The sequence below is a fragment of the Chiloscyllium punctatum genome, chromosome 28, assembly GCF_047496795.1.
Source record: "Chiloscyllium punctatum isolate Juve2018m chromosome 28, sChiPun1.3, whole genome shotgun sequence".
NCBI classification, from domain to species: domain Eukaryota; kingdom Metazoa; phylum Chordata; class Chondrichthyes; order Orectolobiformes; family Hemiscylliidae; genus Chiloscyllium; species Chiloscyllium punctatum.
Window position 1 is genome coordinate 9015460 of NC_092766.1, and position 22620 is coordinate 9038079.

At 54.0% G+C, this 22620-nt stretch overlaps 1 protein-coding gene across 2 annotated transcripts in view; it reads right to left on the bottom strand.

Moving 5' to 3' along the window:
* LOC140453984 (integrin alpha-10-like) overlaps positions 1-14603 on the bottom strand; it is a 98557-nt gene extending 83954 nt beyond the window's left edge. For both annotated transcript variants that reach the window (XM_072548894.1, XM_072548893.1), the window contains exons 1-3: positions 14458-14603; positions 13001-13166; positions 10752-10825 (exon numbers count right to left, since the gene is read on the bottom strand). In XM_072548894.1, the coding sequence (XP_072404995.1) occupies positions 10752-10825; positions 13001-13166; positions 14458-14556 (339 nt within the window). In that variant the 5' untranslated portion in view covers positions 14557-14603. The remainder of the gene's footprint in view (positions 1-10751; positions 10826-13000; positions 13167-14457) is intronic.
* Between the last annotated feature and the right edge of the window lie 8017 nt (positions 14604-22620).

Sequence of the window (22620 nt, forward strand, 5' to 3'; positions counted from 1 at the left end):
TATCCCAGCTCACCTCCCTGTACCCCAACCCTATCCTGGTCTATCCCAGCTTCCCTCCCTGTACCCCAACTCTATCCCGGTCTATCCCAGCTCCCCTCCCTGTACCCCAACTCAATCCCGGTCTATCCCAGCTCACCTCGCTGTCCCCCAACTCTATCCCGGTCTCTCCCAGTTCCCCTCCCTGTACCACTACTCTATCCCGGTCTATCCCAGCTCACCTCGCTGTACCCCAACTCTATCCCGGTCTATCCCAGCTCCCCTCCCTGTACCCCAACTCTATCCTGGTCTATCCCAGCTCACCTCCCTGTACCCCAACTCTATCCCGGTCTATCCCAGCTCACCTCGCTGTACCCCAACTCTATCCCGGTCTATCCCAGCTCACCTCCCTGTACCCCAACTCTATCCCGGTCTATCCCAGCTCCCCTCCCTGTACCCCAACTCTATCCCGGTCTATCCCAGCTCACCTCGCTGTACCCCAACTCTATCCCGGTCTATCCCAGCTCACCTCCCTGTACCCCAACTCTATCCTGGTCTATCCCAGCTCACCTCCCTGAGCTCCGAATGCTATCCCAGTCAATCACAGCTGTGCTCCCTGTGCTCCTAACTCAACAGCAAGCAGTGTTAAACCCAGATCCCTGTTAAACCCAGATTCCCGTTAATCCCGATCCCCATTAAACCCAGATCCCCATTAATTCCATTCCCCATTAATCCCTGATCCCCGTTAGACCCAGATCTCTGTTAAAACCAGATCCCCATTGAACCCAGATCTCAGTTAAACCCAAATCCCCATTAAACCCAGATCCCCATAAACCCAGATTCCCATTAAACCCAGATCCCCATTAAACCCAGATTCCCATTAAACCCAGATCCCCATAAACCCAGATTCCCATTAAATCCAGATCCCCATAAACTCAGATCCCCATTAAACCCAGATCCCCATAAACCCAGATTCCCATTAAACCCAGATCCCCATAAACCCAGATCCCCATAAACCCAGATCCCTGTTAAATCCAGATCCCTGTTAAACCCAGATCCCCATAAACCCAGATTCCCATTAAACCCAGATCCCCATAAACCCAGATCCCTGTTAAATCCAGATCCCTGTTAAACCCAGATCCCCATTAAACCCAGATTCCCATTAAACCCAGATCCCCATAAACCCAGATCCCCATAAACCCAGATCCCTGTTAAATCCAGATCCCTGTTAAACCCAGATCCCTGTTAAACCCAGATCCCCATAAACCCAGATCCTGATAAACCCATATCCCCATAAACCCAATTTCCCATTAAACCCAGATCCCCATAAACCCAGATCCCTGTTAATCCCAGATCCCCATTAAATCCAGATCCCTGTTCATCCCAGATCCCCATAAACCCAGATTCCCATTAAACCCAGATCCCCATAAACCCAGATCCCCATAAACCCAGATCTCAATTAAACCCAGATCCCCGTTAATCCCAGATCCCTGTTCAACCCAGATTCCCATTAAACCCAGACCCCGGTTAATCTCAGATCCCCATAAACCCAGATCCCTGTTAAATCCAGATCCCTGTTAAACCCAGACCCCGGTTAATCTCAGATCCCCATTAAACCCAGACCCCGGTTAATCTCAGATCCCCATTAAACCCAGATCCCCATTAAACCCAGATCCCCATTAAACCCAGATCCCCATAAACCCAGATTCCCATTAAACCCAGATCCCCGTTAATCCCAGATCCCTGTTAAACCCAGATCCCCGTTAATCCCAGATCCCTGTTAAACCCAGATCTCTGTTAAACCCAGATCTCTGTTAAACCCAGATTCCCATTAAACCCAGATCCCCATAAACCCAGATCCCCGTTAATCCCAGATCCCCATAAACCCAGATCCCTATTAAACCCAGATCCCTGTTAAACCCAGATCCCCATTAAACCCAGATTCCCATTAAACCCAGATCCCCATAAACCCAGATCCCCGTTAATCCCAGATCCCCATAAACCCAGATCCCTATTAAACCCAGATCCCTATTAAACCCAGATCCCTGTTAAACCCAGATTCCCATTAAGCCCAGATTCCCATTAAACCCAGATCCCCATAAACCCAGATCCCCGTTAATCCCAGATCCCCATAAACCCAGATCCCCATTAAACCCAGATCCCCATTAAACCCAGATCCCCATAAACCCAGACCCCATAAACCCAGATCCCTGTTAATCCCAGATCCCCATTAAACCCAGATCCCCATTAACCCAGATCCCCATAATCCCAGATCCCTGTTAATCCCAGATCCCCATTAAACCCAGATCCCTGTTAAACCCAGATCCCCATTAAACCCAGATCCCTGTTAAACCCAGATCCCTGTTAAACCCAGATCCCCATTAAACCCAGATCCCTGTTAAACCCAGATTCCCATTAAACCCAGATCCCTGTTAAACCCAGATCCCTGTTAATCCCAGATCCCTGTTAATCCCAGATCCCCATAAACCCAGATCCCTGTTAATCCCAGATCCCCATTAAACCCAGATCCCTGTTAAACCCAGATCTCTGTTCAACCCAGATCCCCATAAACCCAGATCCCTGTTAATCCCAGATCCCCATAAACCCAGATCCCTGTTAAACCCAGATTCCCATTAAACCCAGATCCCTGTTAAACCCAGATCTCTGTTCAACCCAGATCCCCATTAAACCCAGATCCCTGTTAAACCCAGATCCCTGTTAATCCCAGATCCCCATAAACCCAGATCCCTGTTAAACCCAGATTCCCATTAAACCCAGATCCCTGTTAAACCCAGATCTCTGTTCAACCCAGATCCCCATAAACCCAGATCCCTGTTAAACCCAGATCCCTGTTAATCCCAGATCCCCATTAAACCCAGATTCCCATTAAACCCAGATCCCCATAAACCCAGATCCCTGTTAATCCCAGATCCCTGTTAATCCCAGATCCCCATTAAACCCAGATCCCCATAAACCCAGGTCCCTGTTAATCCCAGATCCCTGTTAATCCCAGATCCCCATGAAACCCAGATTCCCATTAAACCCAGATCCCCATAAACCCAGATCCCCATTAAACCCAGATCCCCGTTAATCCCAGATCCCTGTTAAACCCAGATCCCTGCTAATCCCAAATCCCTGTTAAACCCAGATCCCCATTAAACCCAGATACCCATTAAACCCAGATCCCTGTTAATCCCAGATCCCCATTAAACCCAGATTCCCATAAACCCAGATTCCCATTAAACCCAGATCCCCGTTAATCCCAGATCCCCGTTAAACCCAGATCCCCATTAAACCCAAAGCCCCATTAAACCCAGATCCCCGTTAATCCCAGATCCCTGTTAAACCCAGATCCCTGTTAATCCCAGATCCCCATAAACCCAGATTCCCATTAAACCCAGATCCCCATAAACCCAGATCACCATTAACCCAGATCCCTGTTAATCCCAGATCCCTGTTAAACCCTGATCCCTGTTAATCCCAGATCCCTGTTAAACCCAGATCCCCGTTAAACCCAGATCCCTGTTAAACCCAGATCCCTGTTAAACCCAGATTCCCATTAAACCCAGATCCCCATAAACCCAGATTCCCATTAAATCCAGATCCCCATAAACTCAGATCCCCATTAAACCCAGATCCCCATAAACCCAGATTCCCATTAAACCCAGATCCCCATAAACCCAGATCCCCATAAACCCAGATCCCTGTTAAATCCAGATCCCTGTTAAACCCAGATCCCCATTAAACCCAGATTCCCATTAAACCCAGATCCCCATAAACCCAGATCCCCATAAACCCAGATCCCTGTTAAATCCAGATCCCTGTTAAACCCAGATCCCTGTTAAACCCAGATCCCCATAAACCCAGATCCTGATAAACCCATATCCCCATAAACCCAATTTCCCATTAAACCCAGATCCCCATAAACCCAGATCCCTGTTAATCCCAGATCCCCATTAAATCCAGATCCCTGTTCATCCCAGATCCCCATAAACCCAGATTCCCATTAAACCCAGATCCCCATAAACCCAGATCCCCATAAACCCAGATCTCAATTAAACCCAGATCCCCGTTAATCCCAGATCCCTGTTCAACCCAGATTCCCATTAAACCCAGACCCCGGTTAATCTCAGATCCCCATAAACCCAGATCCCTGTTAAATCCAGATCCCTGTTAAACCCAGACCCCGGTTAATCTCAGATCCCCATTAAACCCAGACCCCGGTTAATCTCAGATCCCCATTAAACCCAGATCCCCATTAAACCCAGATCCCCATTAAACCCAGATCCCCATAAACCCAGATTCCCATTAAACCCAGATCCCCGTTAATCCCAGATCCCTGTTAAACCCAGATCCCCGTTAATCCCAGATCCCTGTTAAACCCAGATCTCTGTTAAACCCAGATCTCTGTTAAACCCAGATTCCCATTAAACCCAGATCCCCATAAACCCAGATCCCCGTTAATCCCAGATCCCCATAAACCCAGATCCCTATTAAACCCAGATCCCTGTTAAACCCAGATCCCCATTAAACCCAGATTCCCATTAAACCCAGATCCCCATAAACCCAGATCCCCGTTAATCCCAGATCCCCATAAACCCAGATCCCTATTAAACCCAGATCCCTATTAAACCCAGATCCCTGTTAAACCCAGATTCCCATTAAGCACAGATTCCCATTAAACCCAGATCCCCATAAACCCAGATCCCCGTTAATCCCAGATCCCCATAAACCCAGATCCCCATTAAACCCAGATCCCCATTAAACCCAGATCCCCATAAACCCAGACCCCATAAACCCAGATCCCCGTTAATCCCAGATCCCCATTAAACCCAGATCCCCATTAACCCAGATCCCCATAATCCCAGATCCCTGTTAATCCCAGATCCCCATTAAACCCAGATCCCTGTTAAACCCAGATCCCCATTAAACCCAGATCCCTGTTAAACCCAGATCCCTGTTAAACCCAGATCCCCATTAAACCCAGATCCCTGTTAAACCCAGATTCCCATTAAACCCAGATCCCTGTTAAACCCAGATCCCTGTTAATCCCAGATCCCTGTTAATCCCAGATCCCCATAAACCCAGATCCCTGTTAATCCCAGATCCCCATTAAACCCAGATCCCTGTTAAACCCAGATCTCTGTTCAACCCAGATCCCCATAAACCCAGATCCCTGTTAATCCCAGATCCCCATAAACCCAGATCCCTGTTAAACCCAGATTCCCATTAAACCCAGATCCCTGTTAAACCCAGATCTCTGTTCAACCCAGATCCCCATTAAACCCAGATCCCTGTTAAACCCAGATCCCTGTTAATCCCAGATCCCCATAAACCCAGATCCCTGTTAAACCCAGATTCCCATTAAACCCAGATCCCTGTTAAACCCAGATCTCTGTTCAACCCAGATCCCCATAAACCCAGATCCCCATTAAACCCAGATCCCTGTTAATCCCAGATCCCTGTTAATCCCAGATCCCCATTAAACCCAGATTCCCATTAAACCCAGATCCCCATAAACCCAGATCCCTGTTAATCCCAGATCCCTGTTAATCCCAGATCCCCATGAAACCCAGATTCCCATTAAACCCAGATCCCCATAAACCCAGATCCCCATTAAACCCAGATCCCCGTTAATCCCAGATCCCTGTTAAACCCAGATCCCTGCTAATCCCAAATCCCTGTTAAACCCAGATCCCCATTAAACCCAGATCCCCATTAAACCCAGATCCCTGTTAATCCCAGATCCCCATTAAACCCAGATTCCCATAAACCCAGATTCCCATTAAACCCAGATCCCCGTTAATCCCAGATCCCCGTTAAACCCAGATCCCCATTAAACCCAAAGCCCCATTAAACCCAGATCCCCGTTAATCCCAGATCCCTGTTAAACCCAGATCCCTGTTAATCCCAGATCCCCATAAACCCAGATTCCCATTAAACCCAGATCCCCATAAACCCAGATCACCATTAACCCAGATCCCTGTTAATCCCAGATCCCTGTTAAACCCTGATCCCTGTTAATCCCAGATCCCTGTTAAACCCAGATCCCCATTAAACCCAGATCCCTGTTAAACCCAGATCCCTGTTAAACCCAGATTCCCATTAAACCCAGTTCCCTGTTAAACCCAGATCCTTATTAAACCCAGATTCCTGTTAATCCCAGATCCCTGTTAAACCCAGATTCCTGTTAAACCCAGATCCCCATTAAACCCAGATTCCTGTTAATTCCAGATCCCCGTTAATCCCAGATCCCTATTAAATCCAGATCCCTATTAATTTCTGACCCTGTAAACCCAGATCCCCATTTAATCTAGATCTCTGTTAAACCCAGATCCCTGTTGAACCCAGATTCCCATTAAACCCAGATTCCCATTAAACCCAGATCCCTGTTAATCCCAGATCCCTATTAAATCCAGATCAGTTAATACCAGATGCACATTAAACTCAGATCCCTGTTAATCCCAGATCCCTGTTAATCCCAGATCCCTATTAAATCCAGATCCCTATTAATTTCTGACCCTGTAAACCCAGATCCCCGTTAAATCTAGATCTCTGTTAAACCCAGATCCCTGTTAAACCCAGATCCCCGTTAAACACACATCCCTGTTTATCCCAGTTCCCCGTTAATTCCAGATCTCTGTTAAACCCAGATATTGGTTAAACCCAGATCCCCATTAAACCCAGATCCCTGTTAATCCCAGATCCCCATTAATTCCTGATCCCTGTTAATCCCAGATCCCCATTAATTCCTGATCTCTGTTAAACCCAGAGCTCTGATGGGGTGTCTGTTTGGGTGGCACAGTGTCTCAGTGGTTAGCATTACTACCTCACAGCACCAGAGACCCAGGTTCGATTCCTGCCTTGGGCGACTGTGTGGAGTTTGCATGTTCTCCCCGTGTCTGTGTGGGTTTGCTCCAGTTTCCTCCCACAATCCAAATATGTGCAGGTTAGATGAATTGGCCAAAGCTAAATTGCCTATAGTGTTAGGTGCGTTAGTCAGGGGTAAATATAGGAACAAAGAACAAAGAACATTTACAGCCCAGGAACAGGCCCTTCGGCCCTCCAAGCCTGAGCTGATCCAAATGTACTGTCTAAACCTGTCGGTCAATTCCTAAATTCTGTATCCCTCTGCTCCCCACCTACTCATGTATTTATCCAGATGCATCTTAAATGAATCTACCGTGCCTGCCTCTACCACTTCTGCTGGCAACGCGATCCAAATGCCCACCACCCTCTTTGTGAAGTACTAGCCACGTGTATCCCCCTTAAAATTTCCACCTCTCACCTTGAAAGTGTGACCTCTCGTTATTGAATCCTTCACCCTGGGAAAAACCTTATCTCCATCTACCCTGTCCATACCCTTCATGATTTTATAAACCTCAATCAGGTCCCCCCTCAATCTCCTTTTTTCTAATCAAAACAATCCTAACCTACTCAACCTCTCTCCATAGCTGGCACCTTCCATACCAGGCAACATCCTCATAAACCTTCTCTGCACCCTTTACAAAGCGTCCACATCCTTTTGTTAATGTGGCGACCAGAACTGTACACAGTATTCTAAATGTGGCTGAACTAATGTCTGAGGTAGGGGAATGGGTCTGAGTGGGTTACTGTTCAGAGGGTCGGTGTGGACTTGTTGGGCCGAAAGGCCTGTTTCCATACTGTAGGGAATCTAATCTAATCCCAGATTCCCCGTTAAACCCAGATTTCTGTTAAACCCAGATCCTTGTTTAACCCACAGCTCCAAGATTACCTGTAATGCCAAAATCCTGGGGCTCCATCAGCCTTTATGGTCAAATAGCCCTGGCACAGACTGAAGGTAATAAGTTTTTGCCTCCTTCACCGCTTTGTAAGTAATGCCAAGATGATACTGACTGAACCAATTTGCTTTATCTTTGTTTGCAGTAATTGCGAGTAGAGGAACCTGGTCAGTGTTTTTTTGTTGTTAGTTAGATACCACCAGGCAGGTAAATAAAGGATTGTGTGTACTTTGATTAAATCATTCACATCAGTGGCAATCTCAGGAATAGTTGAGTTCAAGAATAAGCACACTTTCCCAAGTGGTTCGTTACAAAAATCTAACATCCAAGTTCACCGGGTCATTGAGAAGACAAGTGAAATGTTAACTTTTATTTCAAATGGAATAAAAATAGGGAAGTCTTGTTAAAACTATAAAAGGCGCTGTTTAAAAGCATTGGAAGTTTACCAGGTTGATCCTGGGAATAGAGGGATTTTCTTACGAGGAGAGGTTGGATATGTTGGACCTGTACTCATTGGAATGTAGAAGAAAGACAGGGGACTTTATTGAAACATGCAAAATTCTTAGCAGATTGACAGGGTAGATGTGGAGAGGTTGTTCCCCCTTCTGGAAGAATCTAGAACCAGAGAATCTAGAACCAATTACAGCAGAGATAAGGTAGATTTGTTTTCCTGTCAGAAGGTAGTGAATCTGTGGAATATATTATGAAAAGGTACTGCCAAAGCTGGGATGCTAACCATATTCAAGGCTGAAATAGACAGGTTCTTTATCAGGAAGGGAACCAAGTAATTATGAGGGAAAGGCATGAGAGTTGAGTTGGGGATATTAGATCGACCTTGATCTCATTGAACATGAACACGCACTGAAATTCCTGCCCAAGATATTTCCAGCTCCAATGAGCTTTCACTTGGTTGGACAGCCCCACATCTAATGGCCTTAGCTAGCAGTAGAAGTGAGTGAAGCTGAACTTGATGACTGTATCAGACTCCATCACTTTAATTGTTGGGGAACTCATTCTCTGATCCTGCCTATCTACACAGTTCACCTTCACTGGCAATGAAGAGAGGGACTTTCTGATTAATTCTACCCCTCCCTCTTCATTCCCTACATCCCAACTTTAAACAAATAGATGAGCACAGTAATATGGAACACAAGGACATAGGAACAAGGACCGGTACTGGCTCACTAAGTCCCTTCAGCTTGCTACGCCATTCAATAACATCTAGTCTGATCTCCAACATCAAAACCACATTTCTGCCCAACTCAATGTCTTTCAGTTCCCAAGTACCACAAACCATACTTTCAGCAACTGAGCATTCACAGCCCTCTTGGGTAAATAACTCCAAACATTCACTCCTAACCCAGGGGTCTTCAAGTTCATTCCTTCACTGGTTTGTAGCTTTGACTCGGTACAAGTTGTCCCTCACTCACTGGCAGGAGTAGATTTTTTTGTTATATTTTGAGTTTTCATTCATTTTCTGGAATGTGGGTATCACTGGGTGGGGTCAGCATTTACTGCTTGACTCTAGTTGCCCCTTGAGAAGATGGGGGTGAGCTGCCTCCTTGAACCACTGCAATCAACCTGCTGTGGGTTGACCCACAATACTCTTATGGAGAGGGAATCCCAGGGTTTTAATCCAGCAACAGTGAAGAAACAGCCATATATTCCCAAATCAGGGTGGGGAACGGGCTTGGAAAGGAACTTGAGGGTGGTGGTGTTTCCATATATCTGCTACCCTCGCCCTTCTAGACGGAAGCGGTCTTGGGTTTGGAAGGTGCAGTATGAGGATTTCTGGTGAATTGCTGCAGTGCATCTTTTAGACAGTACACACTGCTGCTACTGAGCGTTGGAGGTGGAGGGAGCGGATGCTTCTGGATGTGGGGCCAAACAAGTGGGTTGCTCTGTCCTGGATGGTGTTGAGCTTCTTGAGGGTTGTTGGGGCTGCACTCATCCAGGGCAAGTGGGGAATATTCCATCACACCCCTGACTTGTGCCTTGTAGATGGTGGACAGGCTCTGGGGACTCAGAAGGTGAGTTACTCAGTATTCCAAGCCTCTGACCTGCTCTTGTGACCACTATGTTTACGTAGTGAGTCCAGTTGAGTTTCTTGTCACTGATAACCCCATGAATGTTGTTTTGGGAGGTCGCGGGAGGGAAGTGGAATTCAGTGATGGTAACACCATTGAATGTTCAGGGGCAGTTGTTAGATTGTCTCTTATTGGTGATGGTCATAGCCTGACATTGTATGGTGGGAATGTTACTTGCCACTTGTCAGTCCAAATCTAAATATTGTCCAGACCTTGTTGCATTTGAATGTGGATTACTTTGGTGTCTGAGGAATCGTGAACGGTGCTGAACATGGTGCAATCATTGGCAAACTTTCAAACTTCTCACCTTATGATGTAGGGAAGGTCATTGATGAAGCAGCTGAAGATGGTTGGGCCTAGGGCACTCTCCTGAGGAACTCCTGCAGAGATATCCTGGAGCTGAGATGACAGATCTCCAATAACAACAACCATCTACCTATGTGGTAGGTATGACTTCAACCAGTGCAGATCTTGCCCCCGATACCCATTGATTCCAGTTTTGCCTGGGCTCTTTGATGCTACATTCTGTCGAATGCAGCCTGGATGTCAAGGGCTGTCACTCCCCCTCCCCTCTTGAATTCAGCTCTTTTGTCCATGTTTGAACCAAGGCTGTAGTGAGATCAGGAGCTGAGTGGGCCTAGCAGAACCCAAACTGGGCGTAACTGAGTGGGTGCTGCTTCACAGCATTGTTGATGAAACTTTCCATCACTCTACTGATGATCAACAGGAGATTAATGGGGCAGTAATTGGTCGGGTTGGATTTGTCCTACTTGTTATGTATAGGACATACCTGGGAAATCTTCCATATTTTCGAGTAGATGCAAGTGTTGTAACTGTACTGGAACAGCTTGGATTTGGGGACTATCTCCTGTTCCTTCTCATCACCAATACAATGGCTATAGCAGACATCAAACTCATTGCTTACCTCCAGAACATGGGCTGAAAATCCTGCCTGTGACATTTCCAGCTCAAACGAGCTTTCATTTTGCTGAATTGTTCCTGGATAGATTTGAGAGAGAAACAGAGGGGTCAGACATAATCAGCAACAAACAGACGTGCATCCAATCTGAGTCAAACTAGATAAGTTCAGGTAAATCTGCAAATACCAACATTTGTTTTAGGGGATTAATTCAAACCCCTCCTCCCATAGCCCTGTATTACTGACTGTATCTTTACTGATATTAATCCAGCTCCCACACACTCACTCAGTAACCCCTCTCCCCCTCGCGCCCTCTGTTACTGACTGTATCTCTACTGATGTTAATCCAGCTCCCTCACACTGTCACTCAGTAACCCCTCTCCCCCCCAGGGCCCTCTGTTACTGACTGTATCTTTACTGATGTTAATCCAGCTCCCTCACACTGTCACTCAGTAACCCCTCTCCCCCTCGCGCCCTCTGTTACTGACTGTATCTTTACTGATGTTAATCCAGCTCCCTCACACTGTCACTCAGTAACCCCTCTCCCCCCAGCGCCCTGTGTTACTGACTGTATCTCTACTGATGTTAATCCAGTTCCCTCACACTGTCACTCAGTAACCCCTCTCCCCCATCTCCCTGTGTTACTGACTGTATCTTTACCGATGTTAATCCAGCTCCCTCACACGGTCACTCAGTAACCCCCCTCCCCCCAGCGCCCTGTGTTACTGACTGTATCTCTACTGATGTTAATCCAGCTCCCACACACTGTCACTCAGTAACCCCTTTCCCCCTCGCGCCCTCTGTTACTGACTGTATCTTTACCCATGTTAATCCAGCTCCCACACACTGTCACTCAGTAACCCCTTTCCCCCTCGCGCCCTCTGTTACTGACTGTATCTTTACCGATGTTAATCCAGCTCCCTCACACTGTCACTCAGTAACCCCTCTCCCCCTCGCGCCCTCTGTTACTGACTGTATCTTTACTGATGTTAATCCAGCTCCCTCACACGGTCACTCAGTAACCCCTCAACCCCCCCAGGGCCCTGTGTTACTGACTGTATCTTTACTGATGTTAATCCAGCTCCTTCACACTGTCACTCAGTAACCCCTCTCCCCCTCGCGCCCTCTGTTACTGACTGTATCTTTACTGATGTTAATCCAGCTCCCACACACTGTCACTCAGTAACCCCTCTCCTCCTCGCACCCTCTGTTACTGACTGTATCTTTACTGATGTTAATCCAGCTCCCTCACACTGTCACTCAGTAACCCGTCCCCCCAGTGCCATGTGTTACTGACTGTATCTTTACCGATGTTAATCCAGCTCCCTCACACTGTCACTCAGTAACCCCTCTCCCCCTCGCGCCCTCTGTTACTGACTGTATCTTTACTGATGTTAATCCAGCTCCCACACACTGTCACTCAGTAACCCCTCTCCTCCTCGCACCCTCTGTTACTGACTGTATCTTTACTGATGTTAATCCAGCTCCTTCACACTGTCACTCAGTAACCCCTCTCCCCCTCGCGCCCTCTGTTACTGACTGTATCTTTACTGATGTTAATCCAGCTCCCTCACACTGTCACTCAGTAACCCGTACCCCCAGTGCCATGTGTTACTGACTGTATCTTTACCGATGTTAATCCAGCTCCCTCACACGGTCACTCAGTAACCCGTCCCCCCAGTGCCATGTGTTACTGACTGTATCTTTACCGATGTTAATCCAGCTCCCTCACACTGTCACTCAGTAACCCCTCTCACCCTTGCGCCCTCTGTTACTGACTGTATCTTTACCGATGTTAATCCAGCTCCCTCACACTGTCACTCAGTAACCCCTTGCCCCTGCAGCACCCCTTTCCCCACCCGTGTTACTGACTGTATCTTTACTGATGAGGAGAAAGTGAGGACTGCAGATGCTAGAGATCAGAGTTGAGAGTGTGGTGCTGGAAAAGCACAGCAGGTCAGGCAGCATCCAAGGAGCAGGAGAATCGAAGTTTCAGTGAAGAGCTTATGCCTGAAACGGCGATTCCCCTGTTCCTTGGATGCTGCCTGACCTGCTGTCCTTTCCCAGCACCACACGTTCGACGCTGTATCTTTACTGATGTGAATCCAGCTTCTAACATTGTCACTCAGAAACCTTTCCCAGCTAGATCCCTGGGTCACACTGTCAGCACGCAGCAGGATGAAATGATTGAAAGGATTTGGGGTGTTAGTTTGAAAGGTTAAATAATTTTAACATATATAGTATATGGCCATTACCTTCTAACCCAAATATCCTGTCTCCCAAAGCATCTACGATATCGTTTAGTGCTGCCTCATCGCTTACATTGAAGAAATGTTTCTCGTCAGGGTCACTGGCGATAAATTTGATCTCCTTTATAAAGGTCTCTGTGTCTTTGCGTCTCCGGATGTAATGACCCAGAACCTGCAAGAGGAACCTTGGGTTACACAGTGACATACATGTGGGCCACGGAATCCATACAGTGTGGAAGCAGGCCTCTCAGCCCCACCCCCTCCTATCCCAATAACATTGTATTTCCCATGTCTAACCCATCTAGTTTGCACATCCCTGGACACTACGGGGCAATTTAACATGGCCAATCCACCTGAAGCTGCACAGGTTTGGACTGTGAGAGGAAACCCATGCAGACACAGAGAGAATGTGCGAGCTCCACACAGTCAGTTGCCTGAGGCTGGAATCGAACTCGGGTCCCTGGAGTAGTGAGGCAGCAGTGTTAACCACTGAGCCACTCTCTCAGGAGCATTGCCAAATGCAAAGCAAAATGCAACCAACCAGCTAAGTAACCGTGCTGATTAATATCTAATCTTCCGCCTCGGAACACTTCAACCCCAGGGCATCAATGTGGACTTCACCAGTTTCCTCATCTCCCCTCCCTCCACCTTACCCCAGCTCCAACCTTCCAGCTCAGCACTGTCCCCATGACCTGTCCTACCTGCCAATCTCCCTTCCCACCTATCCACTCCACCCTCCTCTCTGACCTATCACCTCCATCCCCACCTCCATCTACCTATTGTACTCTTTGCTACCTTCCCCCACCCTCCTCTCTGACCTATCACCTCCATCCCCACCTCCATCTACCTATTGTACTCTTTGCTACCTTCTCCCCAGCCCCACCCCTCTTCCCACTGATCTCTCCACCCTGGAGGCTCCCTGCCTTCATTCCTGATGAAGGGCTTTTGCCCAAAGCATCAATCTTCCTGCTCCTCGGATGCTGCCTGAACTGCTGTGCTTTTCCAGCACCACTCTGATCTAAACTCTGGTTTCCAGCATCTGCAGTCCTCACATTTGCCTGCCTGGTTAATACCTCTGCCCTTCTCTAAGCTGGTGAGAATTTTCTCCATTTTTCAAACCTAGAGCCTCTCTACACGAAGATGCAGGGGGATGTAGAGCAGCTCTGGGCACCTGAGGAAAGACCAAACTGAGGGTCTGTAAAATATAAAATACCCACGAAAGCATCCCAACGGGGAACTTAGGCGCACTCTGTCACCCAGAAGAGGGATCAGAACATGGAACTCACTTGTATATGGAATGGTTAGGCAATGCCTATAGGGGAAACCAGCTAAACCTGGAGTGGGAGGGAGAAAAGAGGATGAGGATGTATAAACAATGAGACGGAGTGTGAGGAATCTCACTTGCAATACAGCCTGTCCCCTGTACGACCCGGTTGTTGGCTGTTTAATTGCAAATCACTTACTGCAATGGCATAGCGACTGATGTTACGCTTCTCACACTCAGCAAGTGCGTCACGAAGCTCCACGCCATCGTGAGATTCTCCATCTGTCACAACGACCATAACTTTTGTAGCTCCTTCTCGCCCACCACGTTCTGGACTGAAGGCTTCAGAGCTGCACAAACAAACAGTCGAGTCAAGAAAACTACTGCAGCCATCACAAAGCTCAGTTCAGTTCAGAACGACAGGAACATACAGATACCCATTCCAATGACCCATGCTCTACCTGCCCTGGGAGGGTTTGATGGGGGACAGTGTAGAGGGAGCTTTACTCTGTATCTAACCCCGTGCTGTCCCTGTCCTGGGAGTGTTTGATGGGGACAGTGTAGGGGGAGCTTTACTCTGTATCTCACCCCATGCTGTCCCTGTCCTGGGAGTGTTTGATGGGGGACAGTGTCGAGGGAGCTATAGAGTCATAGAGATGTCAGCACGGAAACAGACCCTTTGGTCCATCTAACCCCATGCTGTCCCTGTCCCTGGGATCATTTGATCTGAGACAATGCGGAGACAGATTTACTTTCAGTTTAAAACAGCAGGGAGAGATTCCATTTCAGTTTAAGAGTAGAGAGAGCTTTACACTGGATGTAACCCTGTGCTGTACTTGTCCTGGGAGTGTTGAAAGGGAGTTGACCTCAGTTAACAGGGTGGATGTTGAAAGGATGTTGGCCCTTGTGAAATGGACCCCAACTCCTGGACCCAGTTTAAATGTAAAAGTGGAGTTGATGGCAATTTTTTTTTTCTGTGAACTATTATTCCTAAAAATCTATTCCCCAAAGGACAGCGGAGGCTGAGTCATTACATATTTTAAAGGCAGGGATAGCTAGATTCTTAACTAACAAGGGGGTTGAAGGGAATTTGGGAAGGGGAACATGTAGAGCCAGATCTCCTAAGATCATACCTTCAATACTTTTTTCGGGCCGACATGACACCAATTGTTAAAGTGCACTTGAGAATGTAACTTGTAAAAAAGGTTTTGCTATTTACATATAAAAGAACTGAAACCTAACATGGTCATTCTAAAAGATGAGAGACTTAACAAACAATCCTGGTCTTTTTCAATATACGATTACAGTTACATCACACTGTAAACTTTTGCTGTAAGTTCTGTGTCTTACGATCTTATTCTCCACAACCACCTGATGAAGGAGCAGCGCTCCGAAAGCTAGTACTTCCAAATAAACCTGTTGGACTATAACCTGGTGCTGTGTGACTTTTAACTAAGATCATACCTGCATGATAGTGTCAGCCTGAGGGGCTGAATGGCCTCTGGGTGTTCCTAAATCAATTGCTGTTATGATGGGGACAGCAGAGAGGGACTTTAATCTGTAACTAGGGGACTGCTTGATTCTGACAAGAATGCTCAAAATGATCTATTCTCCAAAATTAAAATGCCTCACTTTATCAAGCATCAAGTTCAGAAAAATAACCAGTCGATCAGGAAAGTTGAAGGGCGACACTAGGCCAATTATGAACAGAATCATAGCATCAACACATGAATTGGCTGTCCTATTTTTATCACCAGTGTGGACGTGTGACAGAGAAGAGGGCTTTGTGTAAAATGTTTTGGGTGCTTGTTATGTTCTTTCAGCTGATGAATAAGCTCTTTCTAAGGCTGTCAACCGTTGCTGACAGGGTCAGTAGCAAGCCATGTTACCAGTGCATAGCTAGTGATGGCAGGCTGGAGAATAACCACACTCAAAGAACAGAAAACGTCCGAGTTAGTGAGGAACTGTAAACGGGCATAAACAAAAGCAGCTGTTAGAACAGCACCTCGCTCCCCCTCCCCCATCCCCCTCCACTCCCCGTCAGAGCACCAGGAGCAAGGGTAACTCAGAGAGATCGACAGGTCACCGCTACTCCCCGAGTGACCACCACCATCACCCCCTCCACCCCACCATCACCCCCCCCTCCCCCACCATCACCCCCTCCCCCACCATCACCCCCCCCTCCCCCACCATCACCCCCTCCTCCACCATCACCCCCTCCCCAACATCACCCCCTCCTCCCCCACCATCACCCCCTCCCCCACCATCACCCCCTCCCCCACCATCACCCCCTCCCCCACCATCACCCCCTCCACCCCCACCATCACCCCCTCCTCCCCACCATCACCCCCTCCACCCCACCATCACCCCCTCCACCCCACCATCACCCCCTCCACCCCACCATCACCCCCCCCCCCACCATCACCCCCTCCCCCACCATCACCCCCTCCCCCACCATCACCCCCCCCTCCCCCACCATCACCCCCCCCTCCCCCACCATCACCCCCTCCACCCCACCATCACCCCCCCCTCCCCCACCATCACCCCCCCCTCCCCCACCATCACCCCCTCCACCCCACCATCACCCCCGCCCCCACCATCACCCCCCCCTCCCCCACCATCACCCCCTCCACCCCACCATCACCCCCTCCAACCCACCATCACCCCCTCCCCCACCATCACCCCCTCCCCCACCATCACCCCCCCCCTCCCCCACCATCACCCCCTCCTCCCCCACCATCACCCCCTCCACCCCACCATCACCCCCTCCACCCCACCATCACCCCGCCCCCACCATCACCCCCCTCCTCCACCATCACCCCCTCCCCCACCATCACCCCCTCCCCCACCATCACCCCTCCTCCCCCACCATCACCCCCTCCTCCCCCACCATCACCCCCTCCTCCTCCACCATCACCCCCTCCTCCCCACCATCACCCCCTCCCCCACCATCACCCCCTCCTCCCCCACCATCACCCCCTCCACCCCCACCATCACCCCCCCTCCCCCACCATCACCCCCTCCACCCCCACCATCACCCCCCCCTCCCCCACCATCACCCCCTCCTCCCCCACCATCACCCCCTCCACCCCACCATCACCCCCTCCTCCCCACCATCACCCCCCCCTCCCCCACCATCACCCCCTCCTCCCCCACCATCACCCCGCCCCCACCATCACCCCCTCCACCCCACCATCACCCCCTCCCCCACCATCACCCCCCCTCCCCCACCATCACCCCCTCCTCCCCCACCATCACCCCCTCCTCCCCCACCATCACCCCCTGCCCCACCATCACCCCCCCCCTCCCCCACCATCACCCCCTCCCCCACCATCACCCCCTCCTCCCCACCATCACCCCCTCCCCCACCATCACCCCCTCCTCCCCCACCATCACCCCCTCCACCCCACCATCACCCCGCCCCCACCATCACCCCCTCCACCCCCACCATCACCCCTCCCCCACCATCACCCCCCCCTCCCCCACCATCACCCCCTCCCCCACCATCACCCCCTCCTCCCCCACCATCACCCCGCCCCCACCATCACCCCCTCCACCCCACCATCACCCCCCCTCCCCCACCATCACCCCCTCCCCCACCATCACCCCCCCCTCCCCCACCATCACCCCCTCCTCCCCCACCATCACCCCCTCCCCCACCATCACCCCCTCCTCCCCCACCATCACCCCCTCCCCCACCATCACCCCCTCCTCCCCCACCATCACCCCCTCCACCCCACCATCACCCCCTCCCCCACCATCACCCCCTCCCCTACCATCACCCCCTCCCCCACCATCACCCCCTCCCCCACCATCACCCCCTCCCCCACCATCACCCCCTCCTCCCCCACCATCACCCCCTCCCCCACCATCACCCCCTCCCCCACCATCACCCCCTCCTCCCCCACCATCACCCCCTCCCCCACCATCACCCCCTCCCCCACCATCACCCCCTCCCCCACCATCACCCCCTCCTCCCCCACCATCACCCCCTCCCCCACCATCACCCCCTCCTCCCCCACCATCACCCCTCCCCCACCATCACCCCCCCCTCCCCCACCATCACCCCCTCCCCCACCATCACCCCCTCCTCCCCCACCATCACCCCGCCCCCACCATCACCCCCTCCACCCCACCATCACCCCCCCTCCCCCACCATCACCCCCTCCCCCACCATCACCCCCCCTCCCCCACCATCACCCCCTCCTCCCCCATCACCCCCTCCACCCCACCATCACCCCCTCCCCCACCATCACCCCCTCCACCCCACCATCACCCCCTCCCCCACCATCACCCCCTCCTCCCCCACCATCACCCCCCCCTCCCCCACCATCACCCCCTCCTCCCCCACCATCACCCCCTCCACCCCACCATCACCCCCTCCACCCCACCATCACCCCCTCCTCCCCACCATCACCCCCCCCTCCCCCACCATCACCCCCTCCTCCCCCACCATCACCCCGCCCCCACCATCACCCCCTCCACCCCACCATCACCCCCTCCCCCACCATCACCCCCCCCTCCCCCACCATCACCCCCTCCTCCCCCACCATCACCCCCTCCTCCCCCACCATCACCCCCTGCCCCACCATCACCCCCCCCCTCCCCCACCATCACCCCCTCCCCCACCATCACCCCCTCCTCCCCACCATCACCCCCTCCCCCACCATCACCCCCTCCTCCCCCACCATCACCCCCTCCACCCCACCATCACCCCGCCCCCACCATCACCCCCTCCACCCCCACCATCACCCCTCCCCCACCATCACCCCCCCCCTCCCCCACCATCACCCCCTCCCCCACCATCACCCCCTCCTCCCCCACCATCACCCCGCCCCCACCATCACCCCCTCCACCCCACCATCACCCCCCCTCCCCCACCATCACCCCCTCCCCCACCATCACCCCCCCCTCCCCCACCATCACCCCCTCCTCCCCCACCATCACCCCCTCCCCCACCATCACCCCCTCCTCCCCCACCATCACCCCCTCCCCCACCATCACCCCCTCCTCCCCCACCATCACCCCCTCCACCCCACCATCACCCCCTCCCCCACCATCACCCCCTCCCCTACCATCACCCCCTCCCCCACCATCACCCCCTCCCCCACCATCACCCCCTCCCCCACCATCACCCCCTCCTCCCCCACCATCACCCCCTCCCCCACCATCACCCCCTCCCCCACCATCACCCCCTCCTCCCCCACCATCACCCCCTCCCCCACCATCACCCCCTCCCCCACCATCACCCCCTCCCCCACCATCACCCCCTCCTCCCCCACCATCACCCCCTCCCCCACCATCACCCCCTCCACCCCACCATCACCCCCTCCTCCCCCACCATCACCCCTCCCCCACCATCACCCCCCCCTCCCCCACCATCACCCCCGCCCCCACCATCACCCCCTCCTCCCCCACCATCACCCCGCCCCCACCATCACCCCCTCCACCCCACCATCACCCCCCCTCCCCCACCATCACCCCCTCCCACACCATCACCCCCCCCTCCCCCACCATCACCCCCTCCTCCCCCACCATCACCCCCTCCACCCCACCATCACCCCCTCCCCCACCATCACCCCCTCCTCCCCCACCATCACCCCCTCCTCCCCCACCATCACCCCCTCCTCCCCCACAATCACCCCCTCCACCCCACCATCACCCCCTCCCCCACCATCACCCCCCCTCCCCACAATCACCCCCTCCCCCACCATCACCCCCTCCACCCCCACCATCACCCCCTCCTCCCCCACCATCACCCCCTCCTCCCCCACCATCACCCCCTCCTCCCCCACCATCACCCCCTCCCCCACCATCACCCCCCCTCCCCACCATCACCCCCTCCCCCACCATCACCCCCTCCTCCCCCACCATCACCCCCTCCCCCACCATCACCCCCTCCTCCCCCACCATCACCCCCTCCCCCACCATCACCCCCTCCTCCCCCACCATCACCCCGCCCCCACCATCACCCCCTCCACCCCACCATCACCCCCCCTCCCCCACCATCACCCCCTCCCCCACCATCACCCCCTCCTCCCCACCATCACCCCCTCCCCCACCATCACCCCCTCCTCCCCACCATCACCCCCTCCCCCACCATCACCCCCTCCTCCCCACCATCACCCCCTCCCCCACCATCACCCCCTCCCCCACCATCACCCCCTCCCCTACCATCACCCCCTCCCCCACCATCACCCCCTCCCCCACCATCACCCCCTCCTCCCCACCATCACCCCCTGCCCCACCATCACCCCCCCCTCCCCCACCATCACCCCCTCCTCCCCCACCATCACCCCCTCCTCCCCCACCATCACCCCCTCCTCCCCCACCATCACCCCCTCCTCCCCCACCATCACCCCCTCCCCCACCATCACCCCCTCCTCCCCACCATCACCCCCTCCTCCCCCACCATCACCCCCTCCTCCCCCACCATCACCCCCTCCCCTACCATCACCCCCTCCCCCACCATCACCCCCTCCCCCACCATCACCCCCTCCCCCACCATCACCCCCTCCTCCCCCACCATCACCCCCTCCCCCACCATCACCCCCTCCACCCCACCATCACCCCCTCCTCCCCCACCATCACCCCTCCCCCACCATCACCCCCCCTCCCCCACCATCACCCCCTCCCCCACCATCACCCCCTCCTCCCCCACCATCACCCCGCCCCCACCATCACCCCCTCCACCCCACCATCACCCCCCCTCCCCCACCATCACCCCCTCCCCCACCATCACCCCCCCCTCCCCCACCATCACCCCCTCCTCCCCCACCATCACCCCCTCCACCCCACCATCACCCCCCTCCCCCACCATCACCCCCTCCTCCCCCACCATCACCCCCTCCTCCCCCACAATCACCCCCTCCACCCCACCATCACCCCCTCCCCCACCATCACCCCCCCTCCCCACAATCACCCCCTCCCCCACCATCACCCCCTCCACCCCCACCATCACCCCCTCCTCCCCCACCATCACCCCCTCCTCCCCCACCATCACCCCCTCCTCCCCCACCATCACCCCCTCCCCCACCATCACCCCCCCTCCCCACCATCACCCCCTCCCCCACCATCACCCCCTCCTCCCCCACCATCACCCCCTCCCCCACCATCACCCCCTCCTCCCCCACCATCACCCCCTCCACCCCACCATCACCCCCTCCTCCCCCACCATCACCCCGCCCCCACCATCACCCCCCCTCCCCCACCATCACCCCCTCCCCCACCATCACCCCCTCCTCCCCACCATCACACCCTCCCCCACCATCACCCCCTCCTCCCCACCATCACCCCCTCCCCCACCATCACCCCCTCCCCCACCATCACCCCCTCCCCTACCATCACCCCCTCCCCCACCATCACCCCCTCCCCCACCATCACCCCCTCCTCCCCACCATCACCCCCTGCCCCACCATCACCCCCCCCCTCCCCCACCATCACCCCCTCCTCCCCCACCATCACCCCCTCCTCCCCCACCATCACCCCCTCCTCCCCCACCATCACCCCCTCGTCCCCCACCATCACCCCCTCCCCCACCATCACCCCCTCCTCCCCACCATCACCCCCTCCTCCCCCACCATCACCCCCTCCTCCCCCACCATCACCCCCTCCCCTACCATCACCCCCTCCCCCACCATCACCCCCTCCCCCACCATCACCCCCTCCCCCACCATCACCCCCTCCTCCCCCACCATCACCCCCTCCCCCACCATCACCCCCTCCCCCACCATCACCCCCTCCTCCCCCACCATCACCCCCTCCCCCACCATCACCCCCTCCTCCCCCACCATCACCCCCTCCCCCACCATCACCCCCTCCTCCCCCACCATCACCTCCTCCCCCACCATCACCCCCTCCCCCACCATCACCCCCTCCTCCCCCACCATCACCCCCTCCTCCCCCACCATCACCCCCTCCTCCCCCACCATCACCCCATCCTCCCCCACCAACACCCCCTGCCCCACCATCACCCCCCCCCTCCCCCACCATCACCCCCTCCCCCACCATCACCCCCTCCTCCCCACCATCACCCCCTCCTCCCCCACCATCACCCCCTCCACCCCCACCATCACCCCCTCCACCCCCCCACCATCACCCCTCCTCCCCCACCATCACCCCCTCCTCCCCCACCATCACCCCCTCCACCCCCACCATCATCCCGCCCCCACCATCACCCCCCCTCCCCCACCATCACCCCCTCCCCCACCATCACCCCCTCCTCCCCCACCATCACCCCCTCCCCCACCATCACCCCCTCCACCCCCACCATCACCCCCTCCACCCCCACCATCACCCCCCTCCCCCACCATCACCCCCTCCACCCCCACCATCACCCCCCCTCCCCCACCATCACCCCCTC